The sequence below is a fragment of the Nerophis ophidion genome, linkage group LG04 (assembly GCF_033978795.1).
Source record: "Nerophis ophidion isolate RoL-2023_Sa linkage group LG04, RoL_Noph_v1.0, whole genome shotgun sequence".
Lineage (NCBI taxonomy): Eukaryota > Metazoa > Chordata > Actinopteri > Syngnathiformes > Syngnathidae > Nerophis > Nerophis ophidion.
In genome coordinates, this window is record NC_084614.1 from 41,055,894 (window position 1) to 41,077,521 (window position 21,628).

The window sequence follows — 21,628 nt, forward strand, 5'->3', positions numbered from 1 at the left end:
CGAGGGCAGTAGGCCAGCAAGAGTTGTCGTTGTGGCAGCATAAATGTTGCGGCTGCTATAGCACTTATTATTATTATTAGCTTGCCGAACATGAGTCTGAACTTCAAATTTTATAAGGTAATGACCGGACATTACTTTAGTATACAGGAGTATCATAACTTTGGAAACGGTGATACCTCTGACTAGCACTAGGTCAATCGTATTACAGTTGCGATGCGTGGGTTCATTTATTATTTGTGTAAGACCACAGCTATCAATTATAGTCTGGAGCGCCACGCATGGTGGGTCCGATGGGGTATTCATATGGATATTAAAGTCCCCATTATAATTATATTATCGGCGTGCGTCACTAGATCAGCAACGAACTCTGAGAATTCACTGATAAAGTCCAAATAGGGCCCTGGGGGGCGGTAGATAACAGCCAGGTATTGAGGCAGCGGTGTGACAGACCTCATAGTGAGCACCTCAATCGATTTATATTTATTATTTAGGTTAGGACTAAGGTTAAAGGTTTCGTTTTGTATTAGTGCGACCCTCCCAACCCTTTTAAGGGGACGGGCAATATGCGCATTCGTATAGTTAGGAGGAAAAGCCTCATTTAGCGCAAAAAAGTCGTCATGTTTCGCTGAGACCGATGACGTTAAGATTGTTGTCTCTAATGACCTCATTAACTAATAACGTTTTCGGAAACAATGATCTTATGTTTAAGAAGTCCATATTATAGGTAGTGGGCTGTTTTAAGGAGTTTTTGATCAAATTAACCGTAGTATCAATATTAATAATGTTGCGTTTATTATGCGTATTGCACTTAAAATATGTAGGTATTGATATGACGGGTACTTTCAGATTGTTTGCCTGGCGCTGTGATAAACTGAACGCATCATAATTTGCCACCTCCGTAGAACGCATGTCCAACTCTGGCACAGTCATAGCAGAAAAAAACATTATGTGAGTTGTGTATTATTCTAAGAAATGTGCTATGTGCGCAGGGATTATCCAGCCTGGCACTGGCTAGTTCTAACTTAACTTACTCTTCACCCAGACTAGCAGGCTCTGTAATTGCCTGTGACCGGGCTTGCTCTAGTATAGTTTGTCAAATGTGACTCAATGAGAAATCTATGTTCCTCGACAAGATGATAGTGCCTTTCCGGTTAGGGTGAAGGCCGTCTCTCATCAGCAAGCCAGGTTTGCCCCAGAAGGAGGGCCAATTATCAATATACGTCAGTCCCTGTTGTCTACAGAAGCTAGCCAGCCACTTATTAGGCGAGACTAATCTGCTATATCCCTCATCATTGCCTCTCGCAGGCAGGAGGCCATAGACAATTACTCTATGCCTTGATATCTTTCTAGCGAGATCACAAGTCCTGGCTATGTTTCTCTTTGTAATCTTTGACTGTCTCATCCTAGTGTCATTGGAGCCAACGTGTATAACTATGTTCGCATAACTACAATAGAATAGATAGAATAGAAAGTACTTTATTGATCCCTGGTGGAAATTCAGCACCACAGTTCGCTCACAATAGACAATAATAATAATAATAATAAATAATATATAACATATATTATATATATAATATATGAATAGTATAAATGTATTCTACATATATTCTACATTTAAGTGCAGTTAAGGAACATATGCATTATACAGTCTGATGGCTGTCGGTATGAAGGACCTCCTGTGTCGTTCCGTATTGCATTTAGGAAGTCTAAGCCTTCCACTGAACATGCTCATTCTCTCCGCAAGGATCTGAGTGTAGTGGGTGTGAGGTGTTGTCCATAATGGCAAGGAGTTTTGCTAGACTTCTCCTCTCTGACACCAGCGCCTGAGAGTCCAGCTTTGCTCCCACCACATTACTGGCCTTCTCTACCAACTTGTCCAGTCTGTTTGTGTCCCTCACTCATAGCCCGCTGTCCCAGCAAGCCACGGCGTACAAGAAGGCGCCCGCCCCCCCCGACTCGTAAAACATCTTCAACATCTTTTTACAGACGTTGAAGGATCCTAGCCTCCTGAGGAAGTAGAGGCGGCTCTGTCCCTTCTTGTAGAGGGCCTCAGCGTGTTTTGACCCATTCAGCTTGTTGTCCATGTGTACACCGAGGTATTTATAATCCTCTACCAATGTCCACATCCACCCCCCTGATGGAAACAGGGGTCGCTGAAGTACTCCTCCTCCTTCCCAGGTCCACAACCAGCTCCTTGGTCTTCGTCACATTAAGCTGGAGGTGGTTCTTTCCACACCATGTGACAAAGTCCTCCACCAGTGTCCTGTATTCCTCGTCATCACCATCCTCAATACACCCCACTATCGCAGAGTCATCAGAAAACTTCTGAAGGTGGCAGGACTCTGACTGATAGTGGAAATCGGTGGTGTAAATTGTAAAGAGGAGGGGGAGAGGACTGTGCCCTGCGGGGCCCTGGTGTTGCTGACCAGCCTGTCAGAACATACTGTGGTCTGTCAGTCAGGTAATCTACAACCTAGGACACCAATGGGGCCTCCACCTGCATCTTCTCTAACTTCACACCCAGTAGCCCAGGCCGTATAGTATTGAAAGCACTGGATAAGTCAAAAAACATGACCCTCACACTGCTCGCAGGCTTGTCCAGGTGGGCGTGGGCTCGGTTCAGCAGTTAGTTGACTGCGTCCTCCACTCCCAGTCAGGGCTGGTAGGCGAATTGGAGTGGGTCCAGGTGGGATTTGACTGTAGGGCGGAGTTGTTCCAGGACCAACCTCTCCATGGTCTTCATGATATGGGAGGTTAGAGCCACCGGCCTGTAGTCCTTCGACGTGCTAGGGCGCGTGCGCTTGGGGATTGGGACCACGCATGAGGTTTTCCACAGTGTGGGGACATTCTGCAGCCTAAGGCTCATGTTGAAGATGTGCTGGAGCACACCACACAGCTGTGGGGCGCAAGCTTTGAGCACCCTGGGGCTCACACCGTCAGGACCCGCGGCCCTGCCTCTGTGTAATCTATTTAGCTGTGCATTCACCTGTTCTGCAGACAGACACACTGGGGGGGTCTCAGTTGGTTGGGGGAGGGCGGGGTCATCCTTCTGAGGGTGAGGTGTTAAGTTGGGGAGGTAGTCAATGGAGTTGGGGGGCTGTGAGGAGGAGAGGGGGTGGGTGGATTGGTTCGCTGAAGTTGTCAGTTGAAGTTGTGTTTTGGGGGGACGAGAATATATCGGAGCCATTGTGTCAAACCTGTTAAAGAACTAGTTTAGCCCATTGGCCCTCTCTTTGTCTCCGTCCACCCCCCTACCTCCTGACGGTTTGAGGCCGGTGATGGTCTGCATACCTCTCCAAACCGCCTTCATGTTGTTGTCCTTCAGCTTCCCTTCCAGCTTCCTCCTGTTGTTCTCATTGGCCTCCTTTAGTTTGGTCTTCAGCAGGACCTGAACTCTTTTCACCTCCTCCCTGTTACCAGCATTGAATACCCTCTTCTTCTTATTCAGTATGGCTTTGATGTCTTTGGTCACCCACAGCTTGTTGTTTGGGTAGCAGGTTACCGTCTTTGTGGTGGTGCAGTTAGCCTGTCTTACGGGTTTACTAGTCCTGTTGTGGGCTTCAATGTCAGGTGCTGTGGCACCGGGAATACACTTAATTGTGGCTGGTTTGCTAAACTTTATGTTTTGGGTGATGGAGTCCCCTATGACTAAGGTGTGGTACTCGGTGGACTGGGGTGTAGGGCTAGCTAAAGGGCTAAATCTGTTATGCATCTCAACCGGTACACCGTAGCTTGTAGGCCGCTTAGGGCTGCTAAAAGCTGGGCTAGTTAGTTCGCTACAGCTAACGCTAGCAGATGTGTCCGCAACATCTAACGTTACGAAATTACACTGCTCTAACTGGTGGACACGGCTCTCTAGCAGAGCCAACCTATCCATGAGTAAGGTGCACGAAGCACAGGAAGCCATACTCACAGTAGTTTCTGTCGCCGAATGGCGTGTCAGTTGTCTTCGGGAAGTGGTGGTCACGGTGGCGGGGGAGTAGCTTCCTTCAGACCCAGACCAGAATTTTATGGTATTGTGAATGTACTTATTTAGGATATTCAGAAGTTGTGATTTTAACAATTACAATGGAAAAAAATACCAATAAGCAATCCTAGTTTATTGTGTTTGAAAGCAATACTTGCACTATTGTTATTATATGATTACATTAGTGCTAAATTTGGTTCTCAAGATAATGCTGACAATAATACTCTTTCTCAGCAATATTTTTATGAGATGATATAGCGTTCAGCAAAATGTGTTATTGGCCTAAGGATGGCATGCACCTGTTGACGTGTAAACAACATTTTAGTTGTTGTGTTGTTTTTTTAAGGTAAAATATGTGCCTGGGCTAGATAAATGTCTAGATAAAGGTTTGGAAACACTGATATTCAATTATAACTATGATGTAATGAAATTAATGATGTCAAATGATTACATTTTCAAATCAGATTAATCACACTTTTGAATTTGCATTAATCACAGGTTTATTACTCACATGCATTATTTAAATTAACTTTTAGATAGACCCCAATATTTGGACACAAATACATTTTTATCGTCAGAATTTCACAGTTTTATTTAAAGTCACGTCGGGGTGAATTTGAAGCCAAGTTTGCCAGTGAGCTCATTAGTGGAGTCTCCTAACTCATCTTTGCACTGGTGTATGCATTGACCTAATCACTGACCGTATAACAATCTCATAGGGGTAACCATCCACGCTAAAGGTACAGGAGCATCCATCCATCCATCCATTTTCTACCGTTTGTCTCTCCCAGGGTCGCAGTTGTGTGATTAATCAGCATATATACTGTACATGATTAATGCCATATCTTTTGTGATTAATCACATTAGTTGACTTATTTTTGACAGCCCAACTGAAATATAAATGACATCAGAAAAATTCCCTTTGTGTTAGAGTGCAGAGTGAAGACGGAGGCAGGGAGACTGTTTTTCTTCTCAGTGGTCACGACCAGAGGATCCACCTGTATAAAGAGGTGAGCTCATACCATGTATTTGTGCGAGAGAGCTTTTTCATAACTTATGGGAAGGGACTAGATTTGGTCCAAAAAATGTTTGGTCAGCACACCTTATTTGCTTAACTCTTAAAGGGAATATTACTGTTTTATTAGGGAATACTGTAGATAACCCCATAAAAACCTAGTAGCTGAGGTAAGCCCTCGACCAGTTTGCTAATTATTTAACACATTTGGAAGAGGTATGTTAGTTTTAAATGACACAGAGAGTAGTAAGGATTAGAACTCTGAAGTCAGCTGGTGTCTGACTGTGTTACCATGGTCATAAAATAAATATGATATAGCCGATAAGCACATGCTATACATCCACATAAGTGAAAAATGTCAGCTAAAAGCCCAGCAAAACCAATTTAAGGAAAACAGAAGCCATTTCAAACAAGAAGAACCTTAATGTGTAAAGTGTTGCGACAGAGTGTTGTTTTTCATAGAACTACACAGGATTTGAATTTGCATATCAATACTTAGTTTACGTTGAATAATTGAGCCTCATGTTTTCAACAGAATGCTTCATTGCACCAGTTTGAAGAGCAGCCTGTGGAGAAGCTCTTCCCTGAACTCAAGGAATTACCCAGCAAGTTCGTCTTCCTATAAATTTTGTGTGTGTGTGTGTGTGTGTGTGTGTGTGTGTGTGTGTGTGTGTGTGTGTGTGTGTGTGTGTGTGTGTGTGTGTGTGTGTGTGTGTAATTGGACCTTTTACAGTAAATTACAAAATCAACCACATTTTTCCAATAAGTGATCATTTAAATCCAATGAATCTGTTTCAGAAACCCTAAAAAATCAACACAAAACACATTTTATAGAGAATAATTATAGTTTTTACATACAGAAATATAACAATACAGAAACATACAGAATATAATACAATACAAAAACATTTGAAATGCATGCGTAATTAAACCTAACTTCACTTTTACCTTTTATTGATAACTTGTGTATTTCTTGAATGCAATAGTGTTACTTACCTACTTTCTTAGAGGTGTGTAATAAATATTGTAAAGTGATTATTGGGCAGATATAAGGGATTATGATGAATCCGAAAATGTTGAAAAATAGCTAAAATACGTTCAAATGAGGCAAGATTACCCGTTCTGCGATGTAAGTGGGTTAGCAAGTCAAGTGCGCCTTTTCATCTACCTGCCCTGTGGTGAACTTCCCCTGAGCTCATTGTAAACAAACATAGCTGTAGGAGCCTAAATGCTGTTTAAGTTATTTTACATTTTATGGAAGGTGCTTTATGTTTATTCAGCCAGAAGGGGACTATTTACTTTATTTGCATGATAAGAAAATGTATATATTGAATGCTTAGAGTAATTATATAAATCTCACTTTAGGGGTAATTATTATATTTGTCAAAATGATTTGATGACGTAACTGTTTTAAGTGCATATATGGCGGAAGGATCTGTGTGGTAAGGGGGTTTTTGGACGCAAGGTGTAATGGGTAATTGCTGTCAGGTGCGGTGGAATCGAGCCACACAGTTTTTTGACCTCACTCATACTTATTGTCATTCATACTTTTTCTAACTAGTACTGCAACAAACTGTCTTTATTTTGTCATTCATTTGTTCCCACATCGTGACTGTTTTATGTTTTGAATTATTAAGATCACAAGTAAACCATACAAACGAAGAAGAACGTCTGGAGTTTTGTTTTGTTGTTGCCGCAGCAAGCGGAGTGAATGTGATAGTAGAGGAGCGTCAAGCTTAAGGCTACTTTAGGAATCTACATTTTAGTCAAAAAACTTGCTCTTTGTGGAGTAATCGGAACGTGGAACTGCCTGACTGTAAAGGATCAAGAGGAACAAGCCTGCAAGAGGAGGTGACAGGTACGTGAGTGCACGCTGCTTGAAAGTGAACGAGAGAGAGAGAGAGAGCTCGTCCCGGTGCGACGCTGCGGCACATCGGCATTTTTATTGACTCGTTGTGGAAATATTGGCTTGTAATGGATGCACAAGACAGTGGAAAAAGGACAGTAAAAATGACCGAGAAGGCTGTAGAAATGCACAAGGTGAGAAAGATGCAGGCACGCAAGAGCTCACTGGCTCAATTGACTCGCTTGATGAGGCAGATTGAGCACTTAATGGAGGAGGATGTTAATGTGGATGCTGTAAAAAATCAGCTTCGTGTGGACTTTAGTGGCTTGCAGCAAGAATTTTTGGATCTTAATGCTGATCTTCAGAAATTCATGTCTGAGGAGGAGTTTGTGGAAGATCAAAACAATTGGTTTAATCCAAAAAATAAAATGATGGAGGACTTTTTCTGGAAATGTGAGGAGTGGATGAAAGATGTTTTTAAGCGTGTTGAGCAAGCGGAAGAATGCAATAAACAAGTGTCACCTGCAGATAGTCGGTCTACATCAACAAAGAGGACCGCTAGAAGTCAAAGTAAAGCTGGATCACGAAGCAGAAGTTCATGTTCTTCATCTTCTGTCAGATTAAAGGCGGAAATGGAGCGTGTATCATTGAGAGCAAAGGCGGCAGCTTTACAAGAAAAGTTGGCCATAGAACAGGAAGAAGCTGCAATAAAGGCGCGAAAAGAAATGCATGCAATGCAAACAGCACTCGCTGAATGTGACGCTAAAATGGAAGTTTTACAAAACTATGAAAACACACAAGAAGAAGACAGTATCAATACAGCTGATAAAAAGGATGTTAGAAGACTTGCTAGTCCTAACACACAAGTACCACCACCCACTTTACCAACACGTAGCATTAAACATAATGCTCCCCCCAAATCTATTCAAATGACTACATTTGCACCAAGGACTGAAATTATAGAACAACAGACATTAACACTTGATGGGCTTTGCCAAGCAGTATCTCAGCAAGCCAATGTCACAGAGTATCTCGTGAAGAGTCACAAGGCATCTCTACTTCCACCTCTTTCCATTCCAACATTCAAGGGTGACCCCCTGGAATACAAATCTTTTATTGGGGCCATAGAACATGGAATTGAAAGCCGCACAAGTGACAACCGGGATTGTCTTCAATTTTTACTACAATATACAAGTGGACAACCACATGAGTTGGTAAAGAGCTGCATCAATATGGAATCTTCAGCAGGATACACTAAAGCAAAACAAATGTTAAAGGAATTTTTTGGTGATGACTTTAAGATAGCCGAAGCCTACATAACAGAAGCCATGGAGTGGCCAACAATCAAGCCAGAAGACGGTGTTGCCCTTCAGTCCTTTGCATTATTCCTCACAGGCTGCTCTAACACAATGACAGACATTACCTACATGGAGGACTTGGACAACACAGCCAATATAAAGGCACTGGTAAACAAACTTCCATATAAACTCAGAGAACCTTGGAGGAAGTTTGCATGCGACTTACAAGAAAGAACAAAAACAAGAGTTAAGTTTAAGGATTTTGTGGACTTTGTAAACCGGCAAGTCAAGTATCTTTTGAACCCGCTTTATGGGAACATAAAAGAAACCACCATGAACACGAAAGATTCTGTGAGACAAAAAATAAAACCACAATATGTAGAAACCCTCAAACCAAAAAAGGTGTTTACAACAGTCGTTGTGCCCCCCAAGACAGAAAATGATAACTACATCATAACAAAAACACGAACAGTGTTGGTGGACAGAAAACCTTGTGTTTATTGTAATGGAGAGCAACACAGCCTCACAGTTTGCAAGAAATTCAAAAGCAAGCTCCACAAAGACAAGATTGACTTCTTGAGAAGCAAAGGTGTGTGTTTTGCATGTTTAAAGCATGGACATATGAGTAGTAGCTGCAAACAAAAACTTCAATGTCAAGAATGCTCGAGACTGCATCCCACATTATTACACATTGGTCATAAAGACTCCAGAGAAGAAACCGGAAAGGACAATTGTGAACCGCAATCAATATCAAGTGCCATTGTACAAACAACTGAAACCTGTGGTGTCACTGGGGCCGGTAGAGAAGATTGTGTTCTTTCGATTCTTCCAGTGTACATCAAGGCACAGAAAGGAACCAAGACAGTGCTCACGTATGCCTTTCTGGACCCAGGTAGTTCAGCTACTTTTGCCACAGAGTCACTGATAAACCAACTGAATGTGAGTGGACGCAATGTAAACATTTCATTGCGAACAATGGGAAATGACACTGTTGTGAACACAAGCATCGTGACTGGTTTGGAAATCAGCAGCTTGGACGGAAAAGAGTTTGTGGAACTAAAGGAAGTGTATTCACAGAAAGACATTCCTGTCTCTAAGGACAATATTCCCCAACAAGAGGATATTGATAGGTGGCCACACCTAAAGGAGGTGAGAATACCTAAAATTCAAGCCAAGATTGGATTACTCATCGGAGTAAACGTTCCCAAAGCGATGGAGCCACTGCAAGTGGTTAAAAGTGTGGATAATGGACCATACGCTGTGAGGACGATACTAGGCTGGACAGTAAATGGACCACTCGGAGGTGGAAGTGACAGAACTGCAATTGACAAATGGACAGGAATTACTGCAAACAGGATCTCAGTGGTGAAGCTTGAGGAGCTTTGGCAGCTGCAGTTCAAGCATGACTTTCCTGATGCAGGACAAAATGAAAACATTGAGATGTCCAGGGACGACCATCAGTTTATCAGTATGATGTCTCAAACTGCAGTACTTAAAGATGGGCACTACAATATTTGCCTTCCAGTGAAGAAGAAGCCTTTGTCTATGCCAAATAACAGGGCAATTGCGGAGCAACGAGCACTGAACCTACGGAAGAGATTTTCGAGAGACGTCAAGTTTCACCAAGAGTACGTGGCGTTCATGGATGACCTTTTAAGAAAAGGTTACGCAGTAAAGCTTGAAAGTGAAGAGCGCAAATCTGCTGAGGGGCGAACATGGTATCTGCCTCACCATGGAGTAAGACATCCAACCAAACAGAAGTTGTGTGTTGTCTTCGACTGCGGCGCAAGCTTTCAAGGTACTTCATTAAACCAACAGCTTCTGCAAGGACCTGACCTCACCAGCTCACTATTAGGAGTCCTTATAAGATTTCGCCAGGAGTCTGTGGCGGTTATGGCGGACGTGGAAGCCATGTTCCATCAGGTTGGAGTAAGCGATGAAGACACTGATCTCCTGAGGTTTCTTTGGTGGCCTGATGGAAACTACGAGCTGGATCTCGTTGAACACAAGATGCTAGTTCACATTTTCGGCGCGACATCATCACCAAGTGTTGCAACCTTTGCACTTCAAAAATGTGCAACAGACTTTGTGGATGAGTTTGGACAGGATACGGCAAGGTCTGTCAACAAGAATTTTTATGTGGATGACTGTCTTAAGTCGGTTGCTGATGAAGATAGAGCCATTACCCTGTGTGCTGAGTTGAGGAAAATGTTGGCAAAAGGAGGATTTCGGCTGACAAAATGGTCAAGCAACAGCAGGAAGTTGCTTAACTCGATCCCAGAAAAGGAAAAAGCACAGGGCTTTCAAGATCTGGACTTGGACGAAGATTACCTGCCAATGGAGAGAACATTAGGCATCCAGTGGTGTGCCGAATCAGACCAATTCAAGTTTAAGATCAACCTCAAAGATAGACCATACACAAGGAGAGGATTGCTTTCCATAGTAAGTTCAATTTTTGATCCTTTGGGCTTTCTGTCTCCAGTAATATTGCCTGCTAAAATAATTCTGCAAGATCTATGTCGGCAAAGATATAATTGGGATCAAGACCTGCCTGACACAGTGATTGAGAGATGGAAAAAGTGGATCTCAAGTTTGGCACAGCTTGAAAATTTTGGAGTTGACAGATGCGTCAAGTTGAAGAAGTTTGGTGTGCCAGCCTTTGCGCAGCTTCATCATTTTGCTGACGCAAGTGAAGACGCCTACGGAACCACAAGCTACTTGCTGACACGCTTTTCAACAGGTGAAGCTCAATCCACCTTGATCATGGCAAAGACAAGGGTGGCGCCCCTAAAATCTCAGACTATTCCTCGAATGGAATTGACTGCAGCCACAGTTAGGACAAAGATGGATAAGCTTCTGAGAAAAGAGCTTGAGCTGGAAATCCAGGAGTCTATCTTTTGGACAGATAGCACGGCGGTGCTCAAGTACTTAAACAGTGAGTGTACCCGATTCAAGACGTTTGTTGCAAACAGGGTCGCAGCAATCCTGGAGCACTCTAGAACATCTCAGTGGAGATATGTTAACACCACTCTGAATCCCGCTGATCAGGTTTCAAGAGGACAGACTGTGGAAGCATTTTTGAAAAATGAGAGCTGGCTCTCAGGACCAAGTTTCTTGCTCAGCTCACAAGACCAGTGGCCTAAAAATCCAGATCCTGGAATGCTGGATATGGACGACCTAGAGGTTAAAAAAGTGACTCATGCATATGCCATTCAAACAGGAGAAGCCAAAGATTTTGTGGATCAGTGGGTAAACCATTATTCTTCTTGGACAGCATTGAAGCGTGCTGTAGCCTGGTTTCTAAAACTCAAAGATCTACTGAAAGAGCTAAAGGAAAAGAGAAAAGAACTAAGAACATCAGGAGAAGAAAGTAAGATGCTTGAATTCAAGGAAGATATTGAAGGAAAGTGTCTGACTTGTGATGACATGACTAGAGCAGAAACAGAAATTGTAAAATTCTGCCAAAGACAAAGTTTCAAGGAAGATTGGGCGATGCTGGAGAAAAATCAAAGAGTAAAGAAAAGTAGTTCACTTTTCAAGTTAAATCCAATTCTTCAAGATGGAATTATGAGAGTTGGCGGAAGGTTGAGCCGTGCAGCGATGCCTAACAACTCCAAGCAGCAAGCTATATTGCCTAAGGATTCACACATCACAAGGCTTGTGTTGAGACATATTCATGAGCTAACAGCTCACGCCGGAAGGAATCACATGATGGCAAATCTACGTCAAAAATTTTGGATACCTGGAGTCATTGGAGCCATCAGAAGGTTTCTGTCCAGGTGTGTCATCTGTAAAAGACTCCACGGAGCTGCTGGAAAGCAACTCATGGCAGATCTACCAACATGCAGGGTCCTACCTGACGATCCACCTTTCACAAGAGTTGGTGTGGACTACTTTGGTCCGTTCCAAGTGAGGAGGGGAAGAAGACATGTAAAGAGGTATGGCGTCATCTTCACGTGTCTTGCATTAAGAGCCGTACATCTGGAAATCGCATCCTCACTCAACACCGATGCCTATCTTAACGCAATCAGAAGATTTCTCGCCAGGAGAGGACAAGTCAAAGAGATGTATTCCGATAACGGAACCAACTTTCGGTCAGCTGACAGCGAAATGAGGAAATCCATCAAAGAATGGAACACCAAGAAGATTTACGAACATTTGCTACAACGAGGTGTCCAGTGGCATTTCAATCCACCAGCAGGATCTCACCATGGAGGAAGCTGGGAGCGGTTAATCCGTTCAGTGAGAAAAATACTGAGTGTTACCGTAAAGGAACAAGTTTTGGATGAAGAGGGTCTTTGTACCTTGTTTTGTGAAGCTGAAGCAGTCATAAATGGCAGACCCATAACAAAGACTTCTTCAGACCTCAACGACTTGGAGGCTCTCACACCCAACCATCTGTTATTGCTGAAGGTCAAACCTGAGCTACCTCCAGGAGTGTTTCATCCGTGCGACCAATACGCCAGTCGCAGATGGAAACAAGTGCAATACCTTGCGGATATCTTTTGGAAACGCTGGTGTAAGGAATACCTAGCGCAGCTTCAAGAACGTCAGCGATGGTCTTCACCTAAAAGAAACTTTCGTGTTGGAGACGTGGTGCTGATCGTGGACGAAACCTCACCCAGAAATTCCTGGCCACTTGGAAGAATTCTAGAGACTTTTCCTGGTGGAGACGGACTTGTTCGTCAGGTTAAAGTGAAGACTAAGACTAACGAGCTTCATCGCCCTATTACAAAGCTATGTTTACTTCAGGAAGCTGAAGATAATTAAAGTGTGGCGACGAAGCAAAGACCCAGAGTGGAATGGGGCAAGGACTACAAGCTTTTTGAGAAGTACTAAGGCTATTTAGGCACCTTAAATTTTGAGTTAACACGTTTAAGTAATTGTTTCAAGGACATTGATAACAATTAGGGGCCGGTAATGTAGGAGCCTAAATGCTGTTTAAGTTATTTTACATTTTATGGAAGGTGCTTTATGTTTATTCAGCCAGAAGGGGACTATTTACTTTATTTGCATGATAAGAAAATGTATATATTGAATGCTTAGAGTAATTATATAAATCTCACTTTAGGGGTAATTATTATATTTGTCAAAATGATTTGATGACGTAACTGTTTTAAGTGCATATATGGCGGAAGGATCTGTGTGGTAAGGGGGTTTTTGGACGCAAGGTGTCATGGGTAATTGCTGTCAGGTGCGGTGGAATCGAGCCACACAGTTTTTTGACCTCACTCATACTTATTGTCATTCATACTTTTTCTAACTAGTACTGCAACAAACTGTCTTTATTTTGTCATTCATTTGTTCCCACATCGTGACTGTTTTATGTTTTGAATTATTAAGATCACAAGTAAACCATACAAACGAAGAAGAACGTCTGGAGTTTTGTTTTGTTGTTGCCGCAGCAAGCGGAGTGAATGTGATAGTAGAGGAGCGTCAAGCTTAAGGCTACTTTAGGAATATACAATAGCATTGATCATTTGGGAATTATTTACTGTATTTACAACAAATGTTCTGAAAACATTCCATGAGGAGGTAAAAAAAACATCTCACATCAATACATCAAATCTTATCAGCAACCTGAGGAGCCAAGATCACTACATCTGTGTTTTGAAAGCCCATGAAGATGTCTGATGCTAAGAAAGGTGTGCATAAACTACAGTTCAATCTAAATACCGGTAATAATGTAAAAAAGATATAAAGAAGGTATAGGTCTTGAAAAGCTGGAAGTTATCTGTATCGGTATCAGCTACAAAAAAAAATTGCATCTCCATTCTTTATCAAAGTGCAGTCACTCGCAACTTTCTTTGGACCCGTGGTAGCTTATTTTGCATGTATTTTCTTAAAAAGCACAAAGCTTTTGACACCAACGCGTGGGATTTTTTGTTTGGCAGAAGAATGACAAGCGGGCAGTCAGACTAGTTTGTCACACATAATATTAGAGATGGTATACTAAACTTTTGGCAAAGGTTTTTGTCGGTAAGGAATCAAACGAATGTGTGTACGAAAACCGGGTACTCTACATGGAATTAAAAAACATCATCTTTTCTTTTTCCAATGTTGTTGTCTACAGGTCCAGTGGGAGACACAACTTAAAAGATTGTAACGAAGGCATGAAAGAACAATATAATACAGTATAAAATGACTTGTGTAAATCAAAGAGATTTGTAAGCGCAGTATTATTTATTTTTAAACCCTGTTAAATTGAGATGTTTTCTGTTTAATCTTTTGTTTGATATTTGTTTTAAAAGCGATAAACTCGTGAAATAACGTCTCACAAAAGTCTGCTTGTAAAAAGAGCATTTAAAGAAAAAAAGTTGCATCAATCCCTCATGAAATATTGTGCGTGTCCTTCTCTGCAGTGTGCTGTGGTTGGACATGTTGAGCATTGCTGAAGGCAGAAGACTGTCTGCGTTTGGCTGTCAGAATGGATGTGTTGGATTGGCTCTCGTCAAGCAATTTGAACCAGGTGAGACAGAAGTCCTTACAAAATATGCCATAAATAAAAGAACAATATACCCACATTTACACTGTTGTAGGGTTGTACAGTATACCAGTACTAAGTAGAACATGCAATTCCGGTAGGAATTGCGTGTGAATGCCGTATGTGTGCCAAACACAGATACGCGGAAGCTGCAGATACGCAAATGTTGTGTGTGTGTGTGTGTGTGTGTGTGTGTGTGTGTGTGTGTGTGTGTGTGTGTGTGTGTGTGTGTGTGTGTGTGTGTGGCCAATATATCCATCCATTTTCTACCGCTTGTCTCTTTTGGGGTCGCGGGGGGTGCTGGAGCTTGCTCAGCTGCATTTGGGGGGAAAGCAGCGTACACTCTGGACAGGTCGCCACCTCATCTCAGGGCCAACACAGATAGACAGACAACATTCACACTCACATTCACACACTAGGGACCATTTAGTGTTGCCAATCAACCTATCCCCAGGTGCATGTCTTTGGAGGTGAGAGCAAGCCGGAGTACCCGGAGGAAACCCACACATTCACGGGGAGAACATGCAAACTCCACACAGATAGATCCCGAGTTTAGGATTGAACTCAGGACCTTCGTATAGTGAGGCACATTGACTAACCCCTATTCCACCGTGTGTGTATATGTATATATATATTTATGTATCTATATATATATGTATATATATATTTATGTATCTATATCAGGAAATTGTATGTATATATAAATATATATCCATCCATCCATTTTATACCGGTTATTCCCTTATATATACTGTACATATATATGTATGTATGTATGTATCTATATCAGGAAATTGTCATTGAAATTAAGGGGCCATTTTAGAAAGTTCCAGATTTTTCGGCTCCATTTCTTACCAGATTCGAACCGTTCAACCATCCATACGCTCGACTCACCCTGAATATTGAACCCAAAAGCATGTTTCCCAAAATTACGGGTTTTCCTGGAATTTCCAGGAATTTCTTCCCATTGAATATGAATAATACACAAACTCCACTGCGAGGAAACACATAAATTTTACCCGATTTTATTCTGTTCATCTTTTAATTTAATTTAGCCTTCATTCTTTGTACAGTGTAAGTGACTTAGTTATTAATTTTGGTGGAGGCTCTGGTATCCCCTCTCTAGGGGAAACACCAAGTAGGATTTTTACAATGATGCATCAAATTGACAATGTCATTGCTGTACGTTCAATAATAACGACTATCATGTAACTGATTCACACACTGATCATCAGGAGTAATTGGGTGTTTACTATCTAGCTCAAGAATGCTTAGTCAGGACAGAGGGGAAACCGATAACAAAATCAGCAGACCTCAAATTGCTGCATGGTCACAGTACTATTGGAGCACTGCCCCCACATCATTTAAAATATTTCTTACAACAATCAAGTCATGCTGAAGACGTTTTTTATTACACCTCAACTTTTGAATGTATTTAGTTTTTGGGTGATGCCTTTCAGTTTTTAACTTGTGGTGACATTGTTTCAGTTGAATCAGCAAATGTAGATATAATCAGTGGGACTACAGGAAGACTGTAAGCGTGAAGTATTTAATTTGGGAATAATGCTGATCGGGTAGATCTTTTGGTTATTTTGGTGCTGCGGTAATATGTGGAATGTAATTTGAGTGCTATTGTTTGCTGATTTATTTTTAGTATTTATATTGATCAGTACTGTTCTTGAAGTTGATATGGTTTTATCAAATGCCAAACAATAATAAGTTATACTAAAAATTATACTGGTTGTTTAAGGCTTAAATTACAGCTGAGAAGAAAAGTCCACCAGTTTGAAAAATGGTGTACAACTGGAATGGAAGGTTCAGTGGCCTACTTTTGTGCAACTGGGAAGCTCCCTTGTTTCGTGACCCAAAGATTGGCACCATGTTAGCATACTGTATGTTTTTTTTCTTTTATTTAGGGCTACATGATTTTGAGAAAAAACCTAATTGCGATTTTTCTCTCCAAATTTGCGATTGCAATTCAAATTGCACTTTTTATATTTTACACATAAAACTGCAGAAAACTAAGGCATGTGAAATGTTCGCAAAAATGCAGAAATTTGCGTTTTTTTAACATTAATTTTTACGTCAAAATATCACTTCCGCACTTTTTGTTTAACGTTTGCCTCAGCCGCAGCTACTCACTGTTTGTCTTGCCTAAACGGTGCACTGAGTTGCAGGAAGAGGAAAATATCTGAAACACCAAAACAAGCTCGCTAGTTAACTAACCATCTAGTTAGTTTACTTGTGATCGCCTCTGTTCGCTCCTTGAGCTAAAATGTTGATGGCCGTCTCAATTGCTGCTCATCATATTTGGATGATTACAAACTACACACTAAGTTCTGAACTAGTTGTAGTGCTACAGTATTTTTTAATAGCCAGCGAAAAGGTATATTTTTGATGTGACGGAATGACTCTGAGAGGGACAAGCGGTAGAAAATGGTTGGATGTATGGATTGTAAACACAAGTCACAACGCCTTAAGTACAGTGTATTACCGGAGGGGGCGTGGTTACAGGATAGAGTTGCTAGATAGGGAACATTTGTTTTAGTTCTTTGATTGCCTGGTATAGACTTTTGCATTGCATTTTCAGTGATAACAATAAGGCAAGTAAATTATCTACTAAAAAAAAATATGTAGTACATTACAAGGGACGTGTAAGTGTCAAAAAGAGAGCCAAAAAAAGTTGGTAGATGACAATAAATCTAACGGTAAAATATAATGGAGAAATATACCCAATGGAAGGAAATGTAATCTTGATTTTCCCCCCAAAATGTTGGGGATTTGTGTGGAAGCACTTTTTGCTGATAGAAAAGTTCCTCTTTTTTCCCCCCCTCAAATTCCATTTTTTTTTCAAAGGGTGTTCACATTCTTGTATATTCTTTTTTTTGCCTTTTTATTTACTTATTTTACCTTCTATTTACCTCATTTAAATTTTTTGACTTATTTTACCTTGCACTTAATTTTACCTTTTTATCTTCTATATTCCTTCCATATTCTTTATCTTCTTTTTTTTCTTTTTTTTACCTTTTTTTCTTACCTTTCTTAACATTTTCTTTTGTTTACCTTCAATTCAACTTGATTTACCGTATTTTGGGGATTATAAATCGCAGATTTTTTCATTGTTTGGCCAGGGGTTCGACATATACGTTGGAGCGACTTCTGTGTGAAATTATTAACACAAAATATTAAATAATATTATTTTTCGAATTCGCGGAAGAGACAAATAAAATGTCAGCAATCGTCACACACACGTCAGCAATCGTCACACACACATCAACCAATAAGATTTTGGCGGGGGAGGGTCATGGCAGAAGTGTATTGTGGGTCACGAATGCTAACTGCTATTTGCTATATGCTACTGCCGTAGCTATTAAAATGGATCATTTCAACGTTGGCGGTAACTTATAAAAACTGAGAAGGGCTGAACAAAAATAGTACCTAAAAGGAAATCATATACTGCAGATAACAAGCTAGATGTAGTTAAATATGCAGCAGAAAACGACAAGAGGAAGCGGCTCATACCTTTGGAGTTGACAGAGTTGTTTAGAAGTGACATCGAGGAAAAAGATTTCATCGGATTTATTGATTAGGAAATGACAGATTGTTTAGTAAACATATAGCATGTTCTATAAGTTATAGTTATTTGAATGACTCTTACCATAATATGTTACGTTAACATACCAGGCACGTTCTCCGTTGGTTATTTATGCATCATATAACGTACACTTATTCAGCCTGTTGTTCACAATTCTTTATTTATTTTAAATTGCCTTTCAAATGTCTATTCTTGGTGTTGGTTTTTATCACATAAATTTCCCCCAAAAATGGCACTTATACTCCAGTGCGACGTATATATGTTTTTTTCCTTCTTTATTATGCATTTTCGGCCGGGGCGACGTATACTCCGGAGCGATTTATAATCCGAAAAATATGGTACCTTCTTTTATACAGTCTGGATTTTAGATTTTTTTATGAGTTACTCATTAAACGGTTAATTAAAGCTAAAGAATATAAAGCAAAGCTATTTCTGAATCAAATAAATCAATTTATTGATTTATTTACTGATTTCAAATCCGTCCAATAGATGGCAGCGCTATTGTACATAGTTGGCATTCGGAAGCTGGATAGCTCTGAACAAGCTTGATAACTGTTCCAGCAGACAGATGGTCGGTCATTAAACTGAACAGTTTTGCTCACTGTGGAAACCTGAAATGGTAAACAGCACAACACAAGTAAGTTAACACTATCTTTCACAAGACACATGTTCATCTACTGCTGCACAGTCAAACCAACCTCTCTAAGTCAATAACTTCATGTTCTGTTGTTAAATGAGGTAATGTGGCACAATTCTTATGAAACAAAGCGAAAAGTGACCTTTTTACCTGTCCACAAAATAACAGTGAGTTTTGCGTTAGGTTAAATTATGCAAATCAGAGAATGATGTAGTCGGAATTCTGGAGATAAACATTACAACACAAGCAAGTTTTAACAAACTTCTTTGTGCACAGTTATTACACAAGCATTCCATGTAGGATTATTAATGTTACTGTTTCTTCTCAAATTGTGCCAAAAGTTTGTACTTAAAGTGCTGTCAAATCTTAAATTTTTTTTGGTGGATTTTATACAATTTTTAGGGGTGTCCCAATCTGATAATGATATCATTTATTGGTCAGCATGAAAACAAGTATTAGATTATATCAGCTGTCATGTAAAATGTCAGCTATAAGGTATGATACAAACAGTCCTGCAAAATGTTAATTTGTAGAACGCTGGGCAAATTTAATGTCCTCCAATAAACATTCAAGGCTGGTCTTTTCTTTTATTTTCTTGTGGTGACGACTTGTCCAGGGTGTACCTCGCCTTGCGCCTGAATGCAGCTATGATAGGCTCCAGCACCCCCGTGAAAAGCGGTAGGTAATGGATGGATATTGCTTACACATACGTGTCCAAAGGCAGAAAAAGCGTATTAGAAAGTATCCACTAAAGAATGTGTCAGCCTCATTCAACTTACTCAGTGGACTAGTGGTTAGAGTGTACACCCTGAGATCGGTAGGTTGGGAGTTCAAACCCCGGCCGAGTCATACCAAAGACTAAAAATGGGACCCATTACCTCCCTGCTTGGCACTCAGCATCAAGGGTTGGAATGGGTGGTTAAATCACCAGAAATGATTCCCGGGCGCGGCACCGCTGCTGCCCACTGCTCCCCTCACCTCCCAGGGGGTGAACAAGGGTGATGGGTCAAATGCAGGGGACAAATTTCGCCACACCTAGTGTGTGTGTGACAATCATTGGTACTTTACTGTGTCATGAGGTTAGCTTAAAGAATTATTGTGACCACTAGGTGTCGCCACCGACAGCATAAGTCCATTCGAGAAGGTTAATTATAAATAGGTTAATGTTTTTCATACATACCATTATTATCCGTGTAAGTGTTTGTTTTACTTAATAAGCCATTTCTGAAGTTACACACTACACAATAATAAAAGTATGAATGATTCTTGCTGATATTGTATCTGATCAATATCGCTATCAACCAATTACTCAAGTCTCCAATATCGGTATCGTAAGTAAAAAAGTTGTATCGAGAGAATTACATTTTTGTTGTTGATGTATTTGAATTACTAGATTGTTCAACTTGCATGTCACAAAATTGTGTCAAAATAAAAAGGTCTGGTGTTTCTTTGCAAAATTTTCATGTTTTACCTTTTTCCAGTAATGGTTCAGGCACCATTTTATGCACCAGTATCATTTTAAAAGTAGGGAGTTGGCACCGGTATTGGGTAATTGATTGACTAATTTATTGATTAAGTGGTTTTTATTATAGGACAATACAATACATGTGTAATAGTTTTTTGCTTTACAAACCAAACCAACATTAATTTGCAGTGTTAAGGCTTGCAAGGGACTTTCCACATCAAAAGATAATTCAAACCAAATGCTTTTTTTTTCTCTTCCAGTTTAATATGTGGTTTAAATATAGTTTTCAATTTGCCAGGAAAAAAAAGACATCAAAAGATAATTATTTTTTGTTAATTTAGGTAGTAAACATGTTTTCTTTAATGACTACATTGTGTCCAGCGGAGGTTTTGCAGAGCTGGCGTGTTCAGTTCGACAGTCCAATCTCCATCGTGCTGCTGTTTCCTCTTACCTGCCAAAGTGAGTCTGATCCATCCAGCAGAAACAAAAGTATGTACGTTATGTCCACCTTTTATCACTTACAAAAGAACTTATTGTGCTTAAATTACCTGAGGTTTGAAAATCTCTTCGTTTTTTCAGTTTTGGGAGTTAAAGGTTACAACCTTCTGGTAACTAGCACGATAGAGATGGCTGTTGTCTACAGGTAAAGTATCACATTTTCAATGCTTTGTTCTGATTTAAAAACCAAACAAAAACACCCTACTTAAATTGTATTTTTGTGTGTCAGAAATGTGCAGGAAGGAGGTTTGTCCAACTCTATGTGCCTCTCTGACAGCGATCAGTGGGATGCGGTGCTTTGCGCCCTCGTCATCGACCTGGACTTTGATGGGGAGAAGGAAGTGCTGCTGGGAACATATGGACAGGTCATAAAGTGATAAATACACTTTACATGATAAATACGCTCAATCAGTGCTGTGCGGTGATGTTCATGGCTGGTGAGGAGGCACTGACTTATTTTTAACGTTACATTCTAGTGCTCAAATGTCTCTCTTTAAAGTAACCATAGCGTTCAGATGACCAAAATTTCCCCAACAAATTCTCTTTATGTGTTTTTTGTTTCTAATAATGATTCTGGCTTTCATTCCCATAATTTTTGACTAATGGGTAGTTGCTGTATCCAACTGTTCTTGGAATGCCCCTTTTCTATTGACTCAATATGCCGCCCCCTCTTATGGGGACGTCATCTACAGAACTGGAGCCCATTTTGCACAATAGACCCTGTCTATTGATATTGGTATCTTACAGAATAGTATCGGGACACCCCTACAATGATGTTCATGTTCATATTATTTTCCTACGGTAAAGTTTAGTTTTCATCCAA

At 40.6% G+C, this 21,628-nt stretch overlaps 1 protein-coding gene across 3 annotated transcripts in view; it reads left to right on the top strand.

Annotated features, from left to right (window-relative positions):
* kptn (kaptin (actin binding protein)) overlaps positions 1–21,628 on the top strand; it is a 34,199-nt gene that overhangs the window by 4,063 nt on the left and 8,508 nt on the right. For 2 of the 3 annotated variants that reach the window (XM_061898065.1, XM_061898064.1), the window contains 6 exons: positions 4,899–4,977; positions 5,518–5,591; positions 14,489–14,595; positions 20,689–20,796; positions 20,887–20,950; positions 21,035–21,170. In XM_061898065.1, coding sequence (XP_061754049.1) covers positions 4,899–4,977; positions 5,518–5,591; positions 14,489–14,595; positions 20,689–20,796; positions 20,887–20,950; positions 21,035–21,170 — 568 coding nt within the window. The remainder of the gene's footprint in view (positions 1–4,898; positions 4,978–5,517; positions 5,592–14,488; positions 14,596–20,688; positions 20,797–20,886; positions 20,951–21,034; positions 21,171–21,628) is intronic. The other variant, XM_061898067.1, reaches the window with a different exon arrangement.